This window comes from Anopheles moucheti, chromosome 2 (assembly GCF_943734755.1).
Source record: "Anopheles moucheti chromosome 2, idAnoMoucSN_F20_07, whole genome shotgun sequence".
In the NCBI taxonomy this organism is placed as follows: Eukaryota; Metazoa; Arthropoda; class Insecta; order Diptera; family Culicidae; genus Anopheles; species Anopheles moucheti.
In genome coordinates this window covers 38560632-38580352 of record NC_069140.1, presented here as the reverse complement: position 1 = coordinate 38580352, position 19721 = coordinate 38560632, and the positions used below count along the sequence as shown (strand labels likewise).

The window sequence follows — 19721 nt, the reverse complement described above, 5'->3', positions numbered from 1 at the left end:
CGAGAGATTTCTATTGCAACCAAACATACAATATGAATCGAGTTGATATATGTATTCTATATCGTAAGCCTCTTGTAAGCTCATTATTCTGACCATTAACAAATCACTAACAATCTTCCGCGCAGGACACTCATTGTGTCACCCACAAGGCAGATTTAGTGACTTCACTTATTAAGGCATGAATTATCGTGCCCTTTTCTCCATAGTAACAGGTAACTTTTGACTAGAACGTCTTCCAAACTTTTCTTCCCACACACCGCCCGGGTTTGCTTGTGTAAACATTTGCGCGAATCAATATCGCTTCTCACTTATCAGATCGAGATTGTCAAAAGGAGTTGTCTGGCAACGAGGGTTCAGAATGGACCGAATGCTTGTAACATTTCGCGTATTGTATGCTGTCGCACAAGAACCCACCTAAGCCTTGCCTAAAACCTCGGAAAGTGAAAGCACTTACCGACGGGGACCGGGTAGGTTTGGGAAAGTCTGTGACACACAATAAAGCAACACTATTGCTGTTTGGCGCTGGAGAGTTTTGTAAGCCCAGCACATTGGAAGGGAATGGCAATACTACTTTAGCCACATAATTATGTATAATTCGTTGCCGACACGTCGACACGTCATCGTCACATGCTGAGCGTTGAGGCGCTATCGATTGAATGGTTTTAGGCACAAAAGGGAGCACATTTCAAACAAAAGTGTGTCACCATTCTAGGTGCTACCCTTGTTAGAGCAACGCCGCCACTAATAGGCCACGAGTCATTCATTCATTCGCGAATAATAATTCCGCCAGTGGTTGAACCGTAGTGTATAGTAATAATAACTCTTATTCCATTCCAAGTTAAATAGTTTTATTTATTGCTCTTCCTTTCATATGGACTTGAATTCCAATCTACCAAGAGCTTTCGAGCTGCACTTTAATCTGTTGTGCATTAGATGAACGCCACAGTGAACTTTTAATAACACGTTTAGTCAATATAATTCTCATAATGTTATGACTAGGTAGATACTTTGCAACCGCACTACAGAAACATTCTAATGAAATTGTTCATTTTGTTCAGCTGTATAGCGAGCAAGCAAGAATGCAATTTTTGCTATGCATTTTCCGCTTTCCATTTCAGCGCATACATTATAGTGCTGGTTCTATATACTCCTATAGCCTCTCTGTTTAATTACTTAGCAGTCCCACAAGTTCACGGTCAACATCGTGAAGGTAAAACAGTTCCTTAAAGGTATGTGTTGTATATTACTCTTATGCCAACTACTTTATTTCATGCAACTTACAATACTGAAGGTTACTTCGATACGCGTAATACCAAAGTGAAAAGCACGGCCTCCTAGAGTCCGTTTCTAATTGTCGCTCATTGACAACGACTTATATCTCGCAAATGCCATACATGACAGTATGACATTTTATTGACACGACGGTAGGATGAACTTTAAGAAGGATCATCGTTTTTAAGGTTTTGTTTCACTATTTAAAATCAGCAAAGAATGTATTTGATAGTTAAAAGAATGATGAGCCATTTTTCAACGATCCATTTTCCTTTGTGTATTTAGTATTTTTAAAATTAATATAGTATCTAAAGAAAATATTACAACTTAAATTCAATAAATAATATTCTCTCTCAGTCTCTAAAGACCAACATAACACATGCTACGTTCTGGTAAATTAAAATACAACTTCAACACAATCACTCCGTGCACCAGTGAAAGTTTACAAAATATCACAATTCAATCAATTTGCCTTCCTGCTGCGAGAAGACAGACCGCTATGTGAATAGCTCATAGCTCGCAGCAAAAGCACATCCGCTCAATAACCCCTTCAACTACCACCGTTTCAAACCGAACCGAGTCCAAGGAAACAAGGTAAAACAAATGTTTAAAAATCAAATAGAGTAAAACAAACGCAACACCCGATGGCGTGTGAAACGCCAAGTGACGTTGGTTCAAGCAAAAGAAATCTCGCTTATGGCTAAAAGAAAAGTATGTGTATAAATAGCAAATTCACACAACCGAGCACCTAAAAAATGGTGGAGTTGAAATATCTTCCAGGAATTTTGCAGCAGGAAAGTTTTGTTCGTTTCATGCCCTTGCCGCGTAGATTTTGTAGAAACGAAATGCATTTTTTAGTACAAAAAAAAAACAGTAGAGAAGTAGCGTTACGATAGCGAAAACTAGCAAAAGTGTTCAACTGAATGAGTTTATTGGATCTTCAGGGCAAATCGTGTGCAACAGTTGGGCTGGGTAAGTGTATTTGTGACGCGACTGTTGGCTTCGAAACCATCTTCAATGGCTGTCATAGCCGAACGGGCGTACAAAGCCATCGGATCGGATCAGGTCTGCGAGAAAGTCAATGGTGGAAAAAGACAGCGTATCAAAGCGATACAAAGTGGTAAGGTTAATAAAGCTTAGTTGGGTGGGATTTTTCTCGGGTTAACTATGCTCTCAACAACAACAAAAATGGCATAAGACTGCCAGGCCTTCGAATGGAAGGACCGTTTCGGTCAGTCTTGAGACGGAAAGATACCTCCAAGGAATGCGTAGCGACTTGCCGGCAAGTAAAGCATTTTATCATCCGGCTCAACCGGCCGCTGGTCAGACGAGCGTTTCGTCGTAATCTTGAGCTTAGCAAGATGCTGGAAGTTGCTCAGCCCGTCAACTGCGGGCTCCGGAAACGAGCCACACAGGAGATAAATAATAATAACAACTTTATCTGGTCGTTTCGGCACGGAGAGCCTCTGCTCGGTTACGGTGGACGAGCGCAATCCCGTACCGTACGGTTTTGTACAAGTGGACTGCTTGACCCCTGCACCGCTGTACAGTTGTACGTGTGAAGGTGAACCGGAAAATTTGATTAATCTACTGCTCACTTGCAAAGCGTCAGAGCGAACGTAGAGCACCGTATGCTGCTGTGACTTACGCCGAAGTTCTATTTTCAATCCCTCACCTGACTGCACTTCGCCAAGAAGGAAACTTGTATGGAAATTGCTTTAAAGATGTGTCTGGTGTTTCTTTTGCGAAAAGTTTGGTGACCAATTTTAAGCGGACTTTATTGGACTTGTTTTGTCGCTTGTTGCGTTTTGATCTTTGCTTGTGTTCCAAGAAATCAACCTCAGAGCAAAAGTCTTGCTTGAAATCGTTTGAAAATTGAGGCAAAAACTGACCACAACCGTAATTCAATTACACCTTCCGAAGACAAACAAAAACCACCTGGCCGGGTTACCCACCGAACCACAACTTGGTGGTTTTGGAGATTGGCCGTGTGGTGGTGATCACTTTGCTATCTTATCCACTTCGCGCTGAAACCACGAGACAATTTTCCGTCGGCTGAACGTGAAGCGAATTAAATGGCACAATCGGGGATGCTGATCTACTTTGTGCGATTATCTCTCGGGCATTGCCGCAGAGGCAAAGGAACGAAAACAAAAAAAAAACAAAAAGTCGAGCCGAAAGAGAACGAGTGAGAGAAAAACAGATCGAAAATGGTGGACAAAATGGAATGAAATTTGAATGCAATGGAGGAATGGAGGAGAAAGAAAACCGGATTCGCAAGCTAATAGCATCCGCGTTTGCTAGCCACGGGTACCTCGTTTGCATTTGACAATATCGGATTAATTTTAAATTCGTTATGTTTCTCTAGATTTCCAGGAATGGACACGTGGGTCCGACTATCCGGTAATGGTCACTTGTTGCTGTGATACTGTTTTCTAGTGAAGCATCATGTGAAAGGAGGATATTTCGAGAGAATCGCGTTGAAGCGCTGGTGCGATCTTATGACAAAAATAGATTGAAAACATTAAACTTATACAACAACTAACAAAATTTTCTTTAATGGTGCTTCTCAAGCTTAACGAAATAATTAAAAACAAGGTCAGTTGCGATGCGTAAACAATACCATATTTCTTGAAAGGAAGAATTTACTATTAAATTGCGCCCAACTGTATGCAAACATAAGACAATACAAATCGATTATGCACCTTATATTTTATTAATGATATCTCCATGGACAGTAGTAATTAACTTTTATTAACAAATAAGTATATTTTCCTATTTTACTCATTCAATAACATGTGGTACATTCATGATCCACCAGGCGTCTCCATCGACATCGTGATGGTAAACAATCATTTAGTCACCATATCACATAAATAAATAAATTTCAATAATGATCAATTATATAAAATAATAATAAATGTAACGTTAATATAAATTAACGTTGCTATAACACAGTAGAACAGATTTAAATTCAACCCAAAATATACGATTTTTTTTAATATTACCGGATGTTTTTAACGATGATAAGTAACTAGAAGGAAATGTTCACTGGATTTACATGCCTCTAAAATAAAATTGAAATTGTGCAATCATAACATAAATAATACTAGACGCTGAAAAGGAAATTAATCTAACAATTCACTGTCATAGACTGTTGAACTTTTAAATTCTTGAATGCAATTGCACATTCCAAACGTATACTTTTTGCCAGCAGTTGCAACCCCAGTGTCTTGTCCGGTGAAAAGGTGAAAATTTTCATTTCTCTATCATATGCTCAAGTTATACCGATAACTCAACGGTGCAAAGCAATGTAATGATCCACTTTTGTGTTTGTTACACTCTCTCGCTTTGCGGTGGCTGTGTCCTTGAGAATTTCGTGGAGGTGTTTTTTCACAGTTCATTCGTTTTTTGCAGTTTTTTCCTCTTGTAATATCCGTTAATGTGAATTGGCATAAGCGTATTCTTCCCTTGAGATTATGAACTATCTAAAAGTGAAGAAAATGGAGAAGAATTTTACGCCTTTCCTCTGGATTCCGCCAGCTTAACCCATTTATTTTGTTCATGCCTTTTTTTCTCTAACAGCAAGTCACCCATAGCAGGGCTGCTTTTCCGTCCTATCTATTTGTTAGCGGCCACTAAGCCGATAACTGTTTGTGTAGCGTAGGATGGTGGCTCTTTTTATATTCCTTTTATTTTTTTAATGTTCATCGCCTAGGAAAATTTACGAGCAAAGGGATAATCTTTTAATGCGACACCTGTGGAATTAAGGCTTCTGAGGAATAGCTGCTTCTTCAGTGAAAGTGCGCTTGGAAAGCGTAGGAAATTGACCTGCAGCTAAATTCTCCTTTTTATGTATTTATTAGCATGTAATAGATTTAAAAACAATAAATAATATTTCTTTGATATTTACAGAAGCCTTTTAGCATTCGATATTGAACATTTTCTTCAAAAATATCAATATTATGATGTCACATTTCCGGAAGGATATGAAAGTTCATTTCGTTAGCTTCTTTTAAAGCATTAACCAACATGCGAAGTAAATATGTAAAGTTTGGCCATAGAAAAATCTCAACATTTTATATTTATTTTAAGCATTTTAACAAACAGCAATAAATATTAAAATCATTATCCAATAAAATATATTCACCTATCTTCAAATATTGAATTTCCTCAATCTATAAGCGTTCATGCGCATCATTGATTGATCTTAAAATATAAACTGCAAAACCCTGTCGGTCTTCCATATTTGAGAGCGTAAGGACGTTAATTTAATCGGCAATGAAAAGGCATAAGAAGTCCGGTGTGTTGAGTTTTATTCAATCCATTGGCCGATTAGTGAGTCCTGATAGATGTCTTCGATAAAAAAAATCAATGACGTACCTATGCAAATTGTCCATATTCCGGGCGACCTTTTATCGGTTCATCGAAGCTACCATCCATTACCGAAATTTGCCATCCTGGGCCGTGTGTACACGGTCCCTTTTAAATCATCGCTTAACTCTTTAGCGCGTCTAACGGCCGCAGCCACGTTAACGAACCGTTCTAGCGTAAGTGTGACATTTCGCCGAGCCGGACTGTAATGGGAGGAAAATTGAATCACCGTTGCAGCACACGGTGAAAATTGTTTACACCGTGGTTGTGAAGGCAGCATGCCTGTGATTAACACGGCTCTTCAGCAACCTGGAACACTGGATGACCGGTTACAAGACGGGTTCAGTTTCATCAACCGAAGAAGTATTTCCTTCCGGCACCATTCGGAAGTATCGTTTCGGGTCGATGATTTCGGGTGTCGTGGATTAAAGTGCCCGCGGGTTCGTTTCATTAAACTTTATGACTCGCGCGAACTATCTCTGCGTCACCGCCGGGCGCAATAGATGATATTGGGAAATTTCTGAACGAAAGATTCGCTCGTTCGATGCTTCAAAACCCGTGAGGAAACTTTACCATTACAAGTTTCAGCAAAAGGAAATTGTGTGCATAATGGGACAGATTTGTGTGTGTGTGTTTTTTCCATAAAGATTTACTAAAGCGTCATGAAATCAATCAAAACCAGTTGATTTACGGTCTAAAACCGGGAGCAGCAATATTTAAGCCCTCGGGAGAGAGCTGGGATATTGAAATCGATTTTCATAATCATCTCACGCTTTCTGTGGAGAAGTTCGCTTAAAAGTTTCACCTCATCGAGTCTAATGCACAGCGACCGGACCACCACCAGGAAGGCTTTTGCGTGTGAAAAATAGGCAGGCCAGGTGGGAAAAATGGTCCGACGGAGGTCGGGAAGTTTTATACTTCAATTACTGCTCCGTAGGCTAACCGAAGGGAGTTTATAAATAAATCTCGATTAGACTGACTCGGTATGCAAGATGCGTACTAAATGGTCGTGTTGGTTTTAGCACTGGCATTGCTATGCTATTCACGAACCAGAATCTAGATGAAACATCGGTGTTGTTTGTCACACATTATATGAGTTGATGATGTTGTATTTTGAGTTTTTGATTTAAATGACTCGGTGAAAAAGTGTATCCATTTGTATGTATGTGTAACCATTTGGCATGTCTAGTATAAGACACGAAAAGGTTCACTGTGTTGTTGTTTTAACACAACGGAACAGGATCGGTTGAAGTCGTAGCTAAGTTTATTATTACGGTCGTATATCCTATATGTAATAGTGAAAAGATTTGTAAACACAAGTTACTATACTTGAATAAATTGGATAAAAAAAAAGGCGCCGGCCGCAATATCGTTTCTTCAGTCAAATAGCGATAGACTATAAATGTTCTGTAGCTTTATGAGGTTGTTTAAAATAAAAAGAGAGAAAATATTTCTCAGAAATTGATATAATATGTTCAACATTGCTCAGGTTGGGCATTAGGAGCTGTTTTAACCCAATCAAATGCTTTAATAATGCTCTTACGAGAATGCAATTCAATGTACAACATTGAGACTCGGTTATATAGGATTTAGCATTTCTGAGCCCGGAATAAGTATCTTAGCCAGACAATACACAATTAGCAGCAAGGAATAAGTATCTTTTCCATGAAGCCGATCACACGGCAATAGGTATAAAATGAAGCATATCTTTGAAACAACTCCATTGTAGAATCTCAATGAGAGGCATTATTTACATTATTGAGCTAATTGGTTTTACCTTAACTTTGCAGCTTAAAATTAAGCTACGAGATACGAGATACATACGATCAGTAGAGGTGAATTTTACTTCAACCACAAGGTAAGAACAGACCGTATTTTAATTGTCTGGTGGTATATGATCGACAATCTATACCTCTTTCATATCCTTATGGTCGATTCACAATATACTATACAGATGTGCAATTAATAAATACAAACTTCTTCAAACATAGAAATACAAGTACAATAAGTACGTATGATTTTTATAAATGATTTTGAATCCCCTTTTTCATCACTCTTATTATAGCAGTACCTAAATGACATTTTAGTTCCACCCGCTGGAACCTCGTTCGCACCTTGTTTCGCTTGTGCCTTGATTGTTGTCAAAGTGTTTCACGTGTATCACATTTTCCTCGCAAAGACTGCTATGGAAACACCCCGATTTGACATCGTGACACGCACCCAATGATGATATTTTTGGATCGTTTTGTGCAAATGGGAAGCAAAACGGTAACAGCAATTGCCGGTGTCGTAAATTAATTTAGCGCCAAATTTTCGCTCTAGGAAAAATTTGGGTTTTGTTTTTCTTTTTGTTGGCGTTTTTTTTCCTTACTTAACAGAGTAACCTTCATATTTCCTGGTTTGCTTGTTTAGTGTTTGCGGTCCGCAAGCTCGGTTGACCACAAGCTGTCAACATACGATCAATCGATACGGCTTGGTATTCACATTTTTGGACGTCTTGCATCTGCTCGCCAACGATTTCGCCCCACCATTTGGTTTGTGCACGTTCCAACCTTAAATAAACCGGTTGATAGAAGCGTCCCACTTGCACCCTCGGCCATCCACAGCTACCTGGGGCGGTAGCTTAGTACAGCCGCAAATCAAATTCCAAACGTACGCACCTAGCTGACCCGCCGGGAAAATGCCACCGTGCCGTGACCTGGGCAGTAAGTGAACGCTAGTTTTCTAGCACGGGAATAATTTCTTACCTTGGTAAACCACATCGAAGGGTGGTTGCTTCCAGGGGTAACATATTTCAGACACGAACCTCGTCCAAGATGCCACACATGCCGACGTGCCGGTATGTAAATCTTTCCCATGAGCAGGACGGAAGTTGGGGGTTTGGGAGAAAAAATACTATTCACACGCACGATAACTTCCATTTGGAGGGGTTTGTGAGTGAAAGAGATCCACATTTCCCAAACAAATAATATTTTCTATTAGGATCTGAGAGAGATTTAAGCCGCCACTAATGAAGGGATGAAATTTCTACCCGAATGTCGGTTTTTATTAAACGATAAATACAATTGTTTGAGCATTTCTCGCCATTTTTCTTGAAATTTTATCAGAAAATTAGTCCAAAATTAGTTCTCGTTATCTTTCCTCTATACACGTATACAATTTTGCCCTATCCGCACTTTACATTCCACTAGCGTGGGCAATTTGAAGTGGTATTAATTTGTGGTGCACTTTACTAAAATATCTCCTCCCCATGCCTATCTGCCCGGCATGGTGCTGGCTTATTGTTTTTGGTCAGCATTCCGATAAGGTGAAAAAGTAAAAAGATGAAAAGGGAAAATGGCTCAACCCAAACCATCGAACGTACCGAATTTTCTGCCACACGATCGGAATGTTTTATTAGCCAGGCTACATTTACCATCAGCGTTCTGTAGTGGAAATATTTGCCCAAAAAGAATGTAAACATTCTCCACAATCGAGCTTTTTGGTAATTCGTGTCTTGCTTTTTCCCTCTGTTTCTCTCTCTCTCTCTCTCTCTCTCTCTTTTTCTTTCGTCCTCTTGTTTTTTTTCTCTCTCTCTCTCTCTCTCTTCATCTTTATTTTTTTATGTTTGAATTTATAAAATACGAATGTAGTAAAAGTTTAAACCTCTAGTGAACGCAAAACGCAAAGTTATGTGTTTTGAGAAAAAAAAAATGGTGGCAAAGGTAAAGAATTTTGCATGAGCATCGAAAAGTAATAGGTTAGAGGCAAATTTGTCTACCCTATACTCCTTTAACATATTAAATTTTTAACATTGAGTTGAATTATGGTAAAAAAATCATAACAAGTGTCTTACCGACGGAAAATATGCTGAATGTGCTTATATCAAATGAATAATAAGTAATTACTTCATTCGTAGTATTCACATCCTTTTCGAAATAGATTTAGTTAGTGTTGATATTTACGTCACCTCAATGTGGTTTTTTTCTTGTAGGATTTGTTGGTTAATGTCATGTAACTTTTAAGTACAACACTCTGCATTAAAACACTTTCTTTGAGCGCTCGATCAAAATTCTTCATTTGAACTTTTTTTCTCATTTTGAAGAATTTGGCGCAGAATAGGCAAATTTATTACTTTAATTTATTGCTTTTATCTCATCTTTATTATTAGATTTTATTTATTACTTTAATCGCATTTCCATGTCCCAAACTAAGGCGATGTTATAAAACAAAAAAGTAAAGCTTAACTAAACGTGTTGTTAGTAGTTAAGTTTTTTATAAAATAAATTTTATAATAAGGGTTGAAAATGAGTAATAAATGATTATTTTTATATTCGAGCTTACGATTGCTATCGGTCCATGGTCTTTTTTTCCAAAAGTACTATCTCCTCAATATTCTGTTCATTCTCATGTTATTAATTTATGCTCACTATAAAATATTATCCTATTTTCATATCTATACTTACTTCACCGGTTTAGTTGTTCTCAAACACTATAAAACTTCCAATATTTGTTTGCTGGGTTAAATGAAACTGCTTCCACACTTATTATAAACTTCACGTAAAGGTATTTTTCTCGTACTTTTTGCTGTATTTTGCACAACAAAAGTTTGACAAACTGTTTTACACAACCGGGCGCTTGGAGATCCCCACCGTAACAACACCGAAACAATGCTGCAGCAGAGCACCCACGTGGTCTTGGGGGATGGAATTTAAAGTATCGGACTTTATACCGTCGGAATGTTGCTAAAAGGAAGATTATGCGGTGCAAACAGATCGGGAAAACAGGTGTGGATGCTTATGTACTAGTGGCTGTAGTACGTTGCAGAAGTTTGTTTAACGGTCGGAGTTTTTTAAGCTATTCACAAACAAAAAATCGGTTAATCAGGAAGCGAGTTAAGCATAGCACAAGTTGCACCGTTTGCAAATTCCACAAAAGCGTATTTCCTGATTTCTTTTAATAATGCACGTTTCAGCCCGAATCTAATCACTTTTCTGCAGGCCCTTTCAATGCGTATTTTCTCACGTGGCCGTACAGAAATGGCGTGCGGAAAGTTGACTTTTTTGAAAATTACACCGTTAGAATTCGCCACCGAAGCGAGCGCACGAACGGTCGAGTGGCGAGTCTGGAACTCCCTCCAGGTTCAACAAGTGTTATTTCCACGACGTTCTTCCAGCAAATCGAGGACTGCCACATCGTGGATACCCTTTTTATAAACGTTTGGCCTCTGGCAGCGGGTTCCATCCCGCCAGCAGACTCGACGACTCGGGCCGATAACGACGATGACGACAACGATGACGACGACGCCGACGATGGACACGACCGGAAACGGCCACACATACAGTGACACCGTGGAGTGAGTACACCTACGCGTTTCGGGTGCTTTCGGGATGAAAGATACGGAAGCTTGCTACTAAACTGCCACGAATGCTCTCAAACACGCGGGAAGCATTTGTTTAATGAAAAATGTTGTTATTCTACCCATAAGATATGTTGATTCCAATGTTTTCTATACTAAAAACCAGTTTAACACTTGCTTTCGTCGATAGATTATGAAACATATTGCTAATTGCGATTAATTATTCGAAATGTAATTTTTTAATCAAAACAGCAGTTATGCTTTGCTGCTTTGATAAGCTTAGAGATGTTCCTTGTTCAATTTGTGGTGCAAAGAATTGTTTTGAAACCAACTAAATTTTCAGGAATATTCTTTATTGAATGATCCTTATTGTTGAAATCGTTTCTACGCCGATTAACGATTAACGCCACTTTCATAAATTAATTCAACACTTTTCATCATCACAGGGTAGTTGGTAAAAATAATGATAGCTGTATATTTTTCGCGTTGCACTACTCTTATTTAACTACCAGGATCAATTAAAAATGTTTCAAAGATACAGGTTTGAACATTTAGGTTGATTTTTGTGCAATAATGAAATGTTTGAACAAGTAAGAACAAAAACTAATAAAATTTCGAACAGACACTGAACCTCACCATTCATTCCACATCTGAACCTAATCTTATAAACCAAATGTTTTGCCTTGCAACTTCTCTTTCATTTCTTTGAGTATGACTATCTCGCTCTTATTCTCGCAAAAGAGGTGACAGCGTCTGTTTGGTATCATCGATCCAATGTGGTGATGGGCAAACTTTTTTATTGTTGGTGCGCCTAGAATAATATTAATTAATTGCGTTTTATTTTACACATTGTTTTAATAATCATCTTTGTACATTTGAAAAGGAAATAGTCTTTCATTAGCTCTGCTACGATATAAAAATGGAAAACATAAAATTATTTTCCTTTAAAACTGCAGGTACAAAATGGCGGTCTACCGCACCCATCACTAGTTCAAAAACAATAGCAACAGAAAAAAAGGCTTGCGTTTTCGGTCGTGCAAGTTATTGGCAACAAATTTCCGTGCGCAATATTGAAATAACAATTCAAACAATGGCACATTTACGCCAGTGAACGGTGCTAAAGGAGTTTACCGAAAGGTATCGTCCGAGAAACGTTTAATCATCGCGGCACAACAACGATCCTGATTCAGCGATAGAAGAGCGCGCGTCATCCCGGTCGCTTACACACAGAGGAGCGTAGGGTTTGCATTTGCGACGCGGAAAAGTGGTGCAGCGGTGGTGCGATAATCGCGCGGATATAATTCGCGATCGCAACCATTTTATGCACGATTGCGGTTTGCTCGTGAAGAGAGCCATTATTTAGGTCGCCATCAGTGCGCCGGTTGGTGCATGTTTGTTTGGTAGACAAAAGGAAATATCCTGCGAATGCCACAATGAGGGCTGGTTGAACTCTGCGGGCCTTTAAAAAGAAACTACATGCTGTGGCATTGGTGCTGGTGAAGTGGTGTTTTGTGGTCCTGTCGAGCGTAAAGTGTCGCTTTTATCGATTTCCAGCCTCACTTCCCTGTCGGAAGGTGGTTGAGTTTTGTGTACACGTACGAGTTCACTGCACCATGGCTGGTGCTGCTGAAACGCCCGAAAAATCCGCTGCGGATAGGAAAGGTGCCGAATCCGCTTCTTCGAGTGGTAACAGTTCTACTGCTTTGAGCAGTACCAACAGTGAGCCGGATGAGAGAGGAAAATCATCTGCGGTCAGCTCCAGTTCATCCAAGTCGAATGAAACGCACGATAGGAAAAAGGTAAACAGTGGTTCCGACGACGGTAGTATCAGCAATGCTGCTAGTACCAGAACCCTGAAACGGTTGTCGGACGGAAACACCGGAAATGCTTCAGCTGCCACCAGCACTAGTGGTGATGTTTGCAAAACAGAAGATCGCAAACAATCTGCGGGCAGTAGCAATGGATTGAAAGGCGCCCAAAAATGTGGCATCTGTCTGGAGGAGAAGAATCCGTTGAACTACATCCTACCGATGGATGGTAATACACGAGCGTTCTGCTCGGAGTCGTGCATTACGGAGTTTCGAAAGAACGGTCAGCGGACGTGCGTACAGTGCGATAACGTTGTGCGGGCGAACGCTCCCAATCCCAATTTCTGTTCAACCTTCTGCTTGAAGAAGTATCAGAAAAAACGATCTCCCAGCCTAATGCACCCGGTTGATGAACTGAAAATGAACGGAAGCAACAATAACAACAACACAAATAGCCATAATCACAACAACAGCCCTAACAGTAACGGTAGCAATGGGCGTCGAAGTCAGGGTGGTGGAGGCAATGTATCACCAGGACGATCAGGCGGTCAATCAACGACACGCATTAGCCCGATCACTACCACCCAGGCCGGTGCTTTTCAGTATGAAAGCTTTCACGTGTTCGACTGGTCGGAGTATCTGCGAGAATCGGGCAGCGTGCCGGCACCGACGGAATGTTTCAAACAGGCGCTAGGTCCACCGAAGAATGAGTTCAAAATCGGCATGAAGCTGGAAGCGCTCGATCCGCGTAATATCACCTCGACCTGTATCGCGACCGTCGTGGGTGTGCTCGGATCGAGACTTCGTTTGCGGCTGGATGGGGGCGATAACAAGAACGATTTTTGGCGGTTGGTCGACTCGAACGAAATCCATCCGATTGGGCACTGTGAAAAGTCGGGCGAGATGTTAAAACCCCCGCTAGGATTCCGGCTGAACGCCAGCAGTTGGCCGACGTTCCTGTCGAAAACTTTAAACGGTGCCGTGATGGCACCGGATTATATTTTCGTACCGGAACCACCGACCCCGAAATGTAACCTGTTTCAGGTCGGACAAAAGCTGGAAGCGGTGGACAAGAAGAATCCGCAGCTGATCTGTTGCGCTACCGTCAATGAGGTAAAGGAGGATCAGATCCACGTAACGTTCGATGGGTGGAGGGGTGCGTTCGATTACTGGTGCAGATATGATTCCCGCGACATCTTTCCGGTCGGCTGGTGTGCGACAAGCTGCCATCCGATGCAACCACCCGGGCAGAAGAATAAGCTGGACGGAAGCGGTCATCGATCCAAAACTGGCCGATCGTCGTTTGCGATGGTGTCTGAATCATCGCCCGATACGATGCAACCTGTCACGCTAGTAACAGCCCATTTTCACAGCAGATGTCGCGGTGGGCCACACATTAACAGCTCAAAGCTACCGTCGATGGTTACCGCACCGAACCACCAGACGCTGGCCAAGCTGTGTTTGCAGGAAGTGCTGGCGGCTTCGCATGATCACTCGCTGCTATCGCCGCTGCTGTTCGGGCTCGATGGAGATGTGCATATCGTAACGGCGGCTGGTAAGAATTTTACGGTCAAAATACCAGCCTATATCAAACAGAAGGCAAACGCGGGCGTTTCAGAGTTCTTGGAGACGCTTTGTTCTGCTTGTCAGGCGTGTCCAAAGCTCATCACACTTGAGCCGGGTCCGGAACAGTGTGAAGACTGTTTGATCCATTCATCACCCTTGAAGCGTACGATCAAAACGGAACCACGGGCAACGGCGGCTGCCAGTCCACCACCGACGGCTGCATCCTCACCGAAAGCATCCGCCACGGGAAGAACCAGCGCTGGAGGCCATGAGCTGCGACCGGCGAAAGAGTCTACGAAGGATAAGGAATCACATTTACGGAGTCCTTCGCCGAAACGTCGTGCTGTGACAAGTAGCAGCGAGCAGAAGGGTGCTGATCGGAACGCTCAGGAAGAACGGAAGGCTCCCACCAGTACATCGTCGCTGCCCGCCAAGAAGGAGCGCAATGAGCCAAGCTCATCGGTGACCACCACAACAATGAACGCGAAACTAGCGTCTAAACCAGCCGCGGGCAATAGATCTGCTAAAGTGGACACGTCCGGTATGTTTTGTGATTGTGAAATAAGCAAAAGAAGTGTGTGCATGTTTGGAATAATATTATTTCTTTCGTTTATTTTAGGAGCAAATCAAACGCTTACATCTAGCTCATCGACCGTTACGACAGTGGCCACATCGTCCACGACGAATCAACACAAATCGTCTACCGCTGCTACCCCGGTCAGTCAGCCTACATCGCCGACCACCGTGTCGACGACCAGCGGCAGTGGCAAGCCAATAACCACAACCGGTACGATGGCGATTAAAATCGAAGTGCAATCTGGCCACGTGGCACCTGTCGGGGCGGCCCAAGCAACTGCCGCCGTTGCAGCGACATCCGCCGTAACAATCCCTGCTGCTGCTGCCGCCGTACCGTACCATCCTGCACCGATCATCTCACCGATGATACCGGGAGCATGTACGCTAGGACCAGCAGTTGCAATGACTTCTGTGCCGGGTTCACTAATACCTGTGGTGGCAGCAACGTCATCGAATCCGTATCAAACGATGGCAAATGCAGTTGGACCACACGCTTGTGCTAATACGGGTGGAGTGGGTAATTATTTTAACGCTTCACCCTCGGGCATGATGCCTTTAGTGCCATCCGTTAGTCCTGCAATGCCACAGATGCCCCGCGGACAGACGACCGACTGGACGATTGAGGATGTGATACAATTTATTGCTGTACAGGATCCGTCACTCGCTATCCATGCGGACCTATTTCGGAAGCATGTAAGTGTTTCGGTCGTACCGAAGACTGTTGATTGAGCTTTGGAACAATCAAACTAATCGCAATATTAATATGTTTGGGTGTTCTTCCAGGAAATTGACGGTAAAGCACTGCTGCTGCTGAACAGCGATATGATGATGAAATATATGGGATTAAAGCTGGGACCGGCACTAAAAATCATCAATCTCGTCAGTCGCGTTAAGGGTCGACGACACAACCTGTGCTAATTGACATTTAATCAATTGCACGAGGACACATTGTAGCAAGTACCTTGTTGTAGGTGAGAGATATAACCTAGTTTTGGCCATTGCTGACAGTTCTTATAAGACAGGGAATCTTGTACCTTTTGTTTGTTTTTTTTAGCATCGTCTCCTAGACTTGCCTAGCCGTAGCGTTACACCTGTAGAGGGGATTCGTGGGCAAAATCATCGAATTCTGTCTTAGAAATGAATCTGAGTGTAAATTAAACAGTTTTTAACATTTTTTTCGCTCCATTTGTCCATCAACTGTGTTGTGTGCGGTCTGCGGTATCTGAATTCGAGGTAGAACGAAAAAATCTTTTCGCATCATTAGTAGAATGCAAATTATAAAGGTTGTTTCAATTTATTGACTAATTTAGTTTGCGATATATATGCGCTGTTGCAATACCGTTTACGTGAAGTTCATTTTAAGCTGCTGAGGCAAAACGATGAAAAACCAACATAAGAGTGACAAACCACGTTTTAAAAACAAATGCGAAAAATTGGTTCAAAATAGATACTATCGTTCACATCCACAGATGAATTGCGTTCCATTTGAAATTCCACTTTTCTAATGGTTCGATTCGTTGAACGCTGTAATTCTTGATTGAAGTAATTACTGAATTCCGAACTTTGTTTAAAAAAAAAAGATTAAAACAAGTTTTGTTAATGTGCTCGTTCTGGCATGTCGATGAAGAACGAATAATTCGACACTATTGTATGCAAGAAGGACACCTTTTTGCAATTGTGAGCGCGGAGGGAGTATTAGGAGAAATACATACGTAAATAAGTTTTGTATATATCGTTGAAGAAGCTATCTCAATCCTTCAGATTTAGTTTTTTAAGCACTACTGAGAATGCCAACGAAAGAACACATGTTTTTTGTTGTAGGAGTTTTATCGTTCAACCATGCTCGGACTAAATTATCGTATTCGATGCTAATCCAGATCAATAATTTCTTGTCCAAGCTGTAGAACAAGTAAAGCACGCGTAATGAAAAATCGTTCAACTATATTATACCATAAGTTTATCTGTTAGTTATCCATAAAAATATTTTACACATTCAGAAGGAAGGTATTTCTTTTGTAAATGGCTCAAATATTAACCCAAATCGTGGAACATCACGAAACAATTGTTTCAACAACTTATCACCTTGTGTCAAGTACCTTATTTAAGGCTTAAAAGGCTTATTTTTTATTTTACAGTCGAACCGGAATTTCAAGATGCAATATAAATATAACAAAGAAAACAAACAAAATGTCTAAGCGGCGTAGTAATACCAAACAAAGTAACGAAGTAAGTGAAATAGGAAAAAAATAGCACACAGCAAAACGAGTATCAAACATAAATCAAACAGTATCCACGTGTAACACATGATAACTACAAGGTATGTAATAACACATCAGCAGCAGCACGATCCATCCTGATCATGATCTATGGTTAACAAAATGCTAGTAATGCCCCACGCGACACACTGACTTTGCAATCGATCTTACAGTTTAAACAAATTTGCTCCAATCCACACAACACAATATCTTACCGCACTGCATCCTAGGCAAAGAGTTTGGATGAGAATTTAAAGCTTACAGATTTATCTCCTTATCTTTAACATTATTTTCATGCTCAAATCTCTGCTCGGTAGGATAGAGAACATTTAGTGTCCACGTGCGAGTAGGCTATCAAATTTCGGAATCAAAAGCAAATATTAACGAATTGGAAAGGCAACAAAACACAAGCGGTGAATGCAATACGCCCCAAAGGATTTATGAACTAAAATTCCGGCTCCAGGTGCATTACGCATAGGACGAAGTAATGGTGTGTTCGTGTGTGTGTGTGTGTTTTTGGACACCCGTCACCGGAGCAGCACAAATGTGGCGGTTTAGGATGAAATAAAAAGGAATGCCCATACCTGAATCGAAATGAAATGATGAAAAGTGAGGATTTGGATGACAGTTAGTGTGTGGAAAATTGAAAACATATTTAACACTTAGCTGAAAGGACTAGTGATCGAATATCAAACCTATCTTAATGGATCTAAAGCAAACAAAATGCCCCGAACGTAAACCAATTTCGAGTGATGTGTATAGAATAATATAATTTGTATCATTCCCCATTTTCTCACATTTGTTTTGTTTGGGAAATTTGCTGTATTTTCCTGAACAAATAAATGCAAACAATTTCGTAATATGTACTCTCGGGTCGGGTGTTATGTGATAGCGTCCTGGAGCGTATTTAATGAAGAGAGAACGATATGGAGTAGAACCAAAACCATGAAGTCATAGGGAAACCTCAACAGAGACGTCGTTAATAGCCATATTCGTATTTACTTTAAGCCTGTCGTCTGGTAAGGAACAAAAAAAACAACAATATGTTATGCATGCTTAATGGAGCAGAAAATGGCGACCACCATGAACCATGTTAAGGAGAAGTTTTGCACGCACCAAACTTTTAACACTTACTGTGCTGGTTTTTGAGCGAGTTTTGCACCAAACGCTAGGTAGGGTATAGCAGTAAGAACACACCACAACCACGTGCCACAAACGGGGGAAAACCTGGTTAGGTGAAACGTACGATGGAAACGATGGGAGAGTTAAGGAATCGATTGGAGTGTGGAGACAAATTAGAATCACTGAATAGTTGAGCCTATCTTCGTTTTATGTTTCCAAATCATTTATTGTCTTTTATTTGAGCTATTGTTTGATGTTTTTAAATGCCCTGCAATTACTTATAAGTAATTTCTCCTATTTTGATAGTGATGTTTACCTACTTCTGCCTGTAACTAAGTCAACTTTATATTGTTTCATGGTTAAATATTCTCCCGTAACCAGCACTAGTACGTATATTTCTTAAGGATCTTACCGTATAACAGAAAAAAACACCTGTAAGCAAACACACTTGTACTTTTGTGATATCAGTTCTCACCACAATAAAGAGCAACACATGTATAAACGCAATGGATAAAACGAACGGAGTAACCCTGTCCCGTTGAGAAGCGTTTCTGTGGAATTTACTCGGCAATCACGTGCAGCATCATTTTCTTCTCCTGTTTGTGGTGCTGTGTTTTCCTTTCTGTTCCTTTTTTTCCCTAAAAGTTGTTTGCACAGCATCAAAGCAGGCGAGACAAAACATATGATCGAGAGAGCATACATTTATGTTTCATCTTTGCCGGTGCAGTTGAGCATCCACGTTTCCACACGGGGTTTCGCCGACTGTATGGAAAACCGGTTTTCCCTCTCGCGGGCATACAGAGCGGAGAGCATGCAACGTACGAAGAAAAAAACGCGGGAAACAAGAGAATGAGCGTGCCATGTGGAGAGAAAGCAACGTATCTCGCCGCGTCCAAAGCGCGACCCCTGATGTTGCGTTGTGGTGCTTGGCAGGAGTCTCGCCGTGTCGCAGTTCGTGGCCGTTGCTAGCTCGAACCGGACGAACCCGAAACCGTACCGCTCGCTGGTGGTGGTAGTGAACATCATCATCATCATCATTGGCACTATCAGCGCGCTGAGAACTACCCTCAACCCCTACGACGGTACGCATACAAGTTTGTGAGGTTCGAGCCACGATCAGCAACACCGTGCCGCACAAACGTAACGTGGGTGCGTAAAGATGGACCGTACACCGTGGTTGTGTGTGTGGTGCTGGCAGTAACACGTTGGGTTTGTCGGACCGTGTCTGTCGGATTGCTCGGTAAGGTGTGCTCACACGCAAAGCAGCTTTCGATCGCACCATCGGAGAACAACTCGCGTCTGTCTGCAAAGTTGCCTGTGCGTGCGTGCGTCATACGGTTTGAAGTTTCTTTCATCCGTGCACAATTTGATCAAAGTGTCAGCAGTGGTGTTAATATTTTAAGACAAAAT

The 19721-nt window shown here is 41.3% G+C and overlaps 1 protein-coding gene across 2 annotated transcripts; it reads left to right on the top strand.

The window, feature by feature from the left end:
* Positions 1-12055: 12055 nt before the first annotated feature.
* LOC128297293 (polycomb protein Scm) lies at positions 12056-18794 on the top strand. 2 transcript variants are annotated; one of them, XR_008287239.1, is made up of 4 exons: positions 12056-14899; positions 14978-15627; positions 15718-15905; positions 15989-18794. XR_008287239.1 is itself a non-coding variant. In XM_053032912.1 (3 exons), the coding sequence occupies exons 1-3, from the start codon at positions 12598-12600 to the stop codon at positions 15850-15852; spliced, it is 3087 nt and encodes a 1028-aa protein (XP_052888872.1). In that variant the 5' UTR covers positions 12056-12597; the 3' UTR covers positions 15853-18794. The 2 variants fall into 2 exon arrangements, 1 of the variants encoding a protein (XP_052888872.1); XM_053032912.1 differs by having other exon boundaries at positions 15718-18794.
* The last annotated feature ends 927 nt before the right edge of the window (positions 18795-19721 follow it).

Bases quoted from the DNA above. Each gene is read 5' to 3' on its own strand.
- LOC128297293 (XM_053032912.1), top strand. From the start codon at position 12,598: ATGGCTGGTGCTGCTGAAACGCCCGAAAAATCCGCTGCGGATAGGAAA. The intron at 14,900-14,977 runs GTATGTTTTGTG...CGTTTATTTTAG, and splicing joins TGCTAAAGTGGACACGTCCG to GAGCAAATCAAACGCTTACA. The intron at 15,628-15,717 runs GTAAGTGTTTCG...GTGTTCTTCCAG, and splicing joins CGGACCTATTTCGGAAGCAT to GAAATTGACGGTAAAGCACT.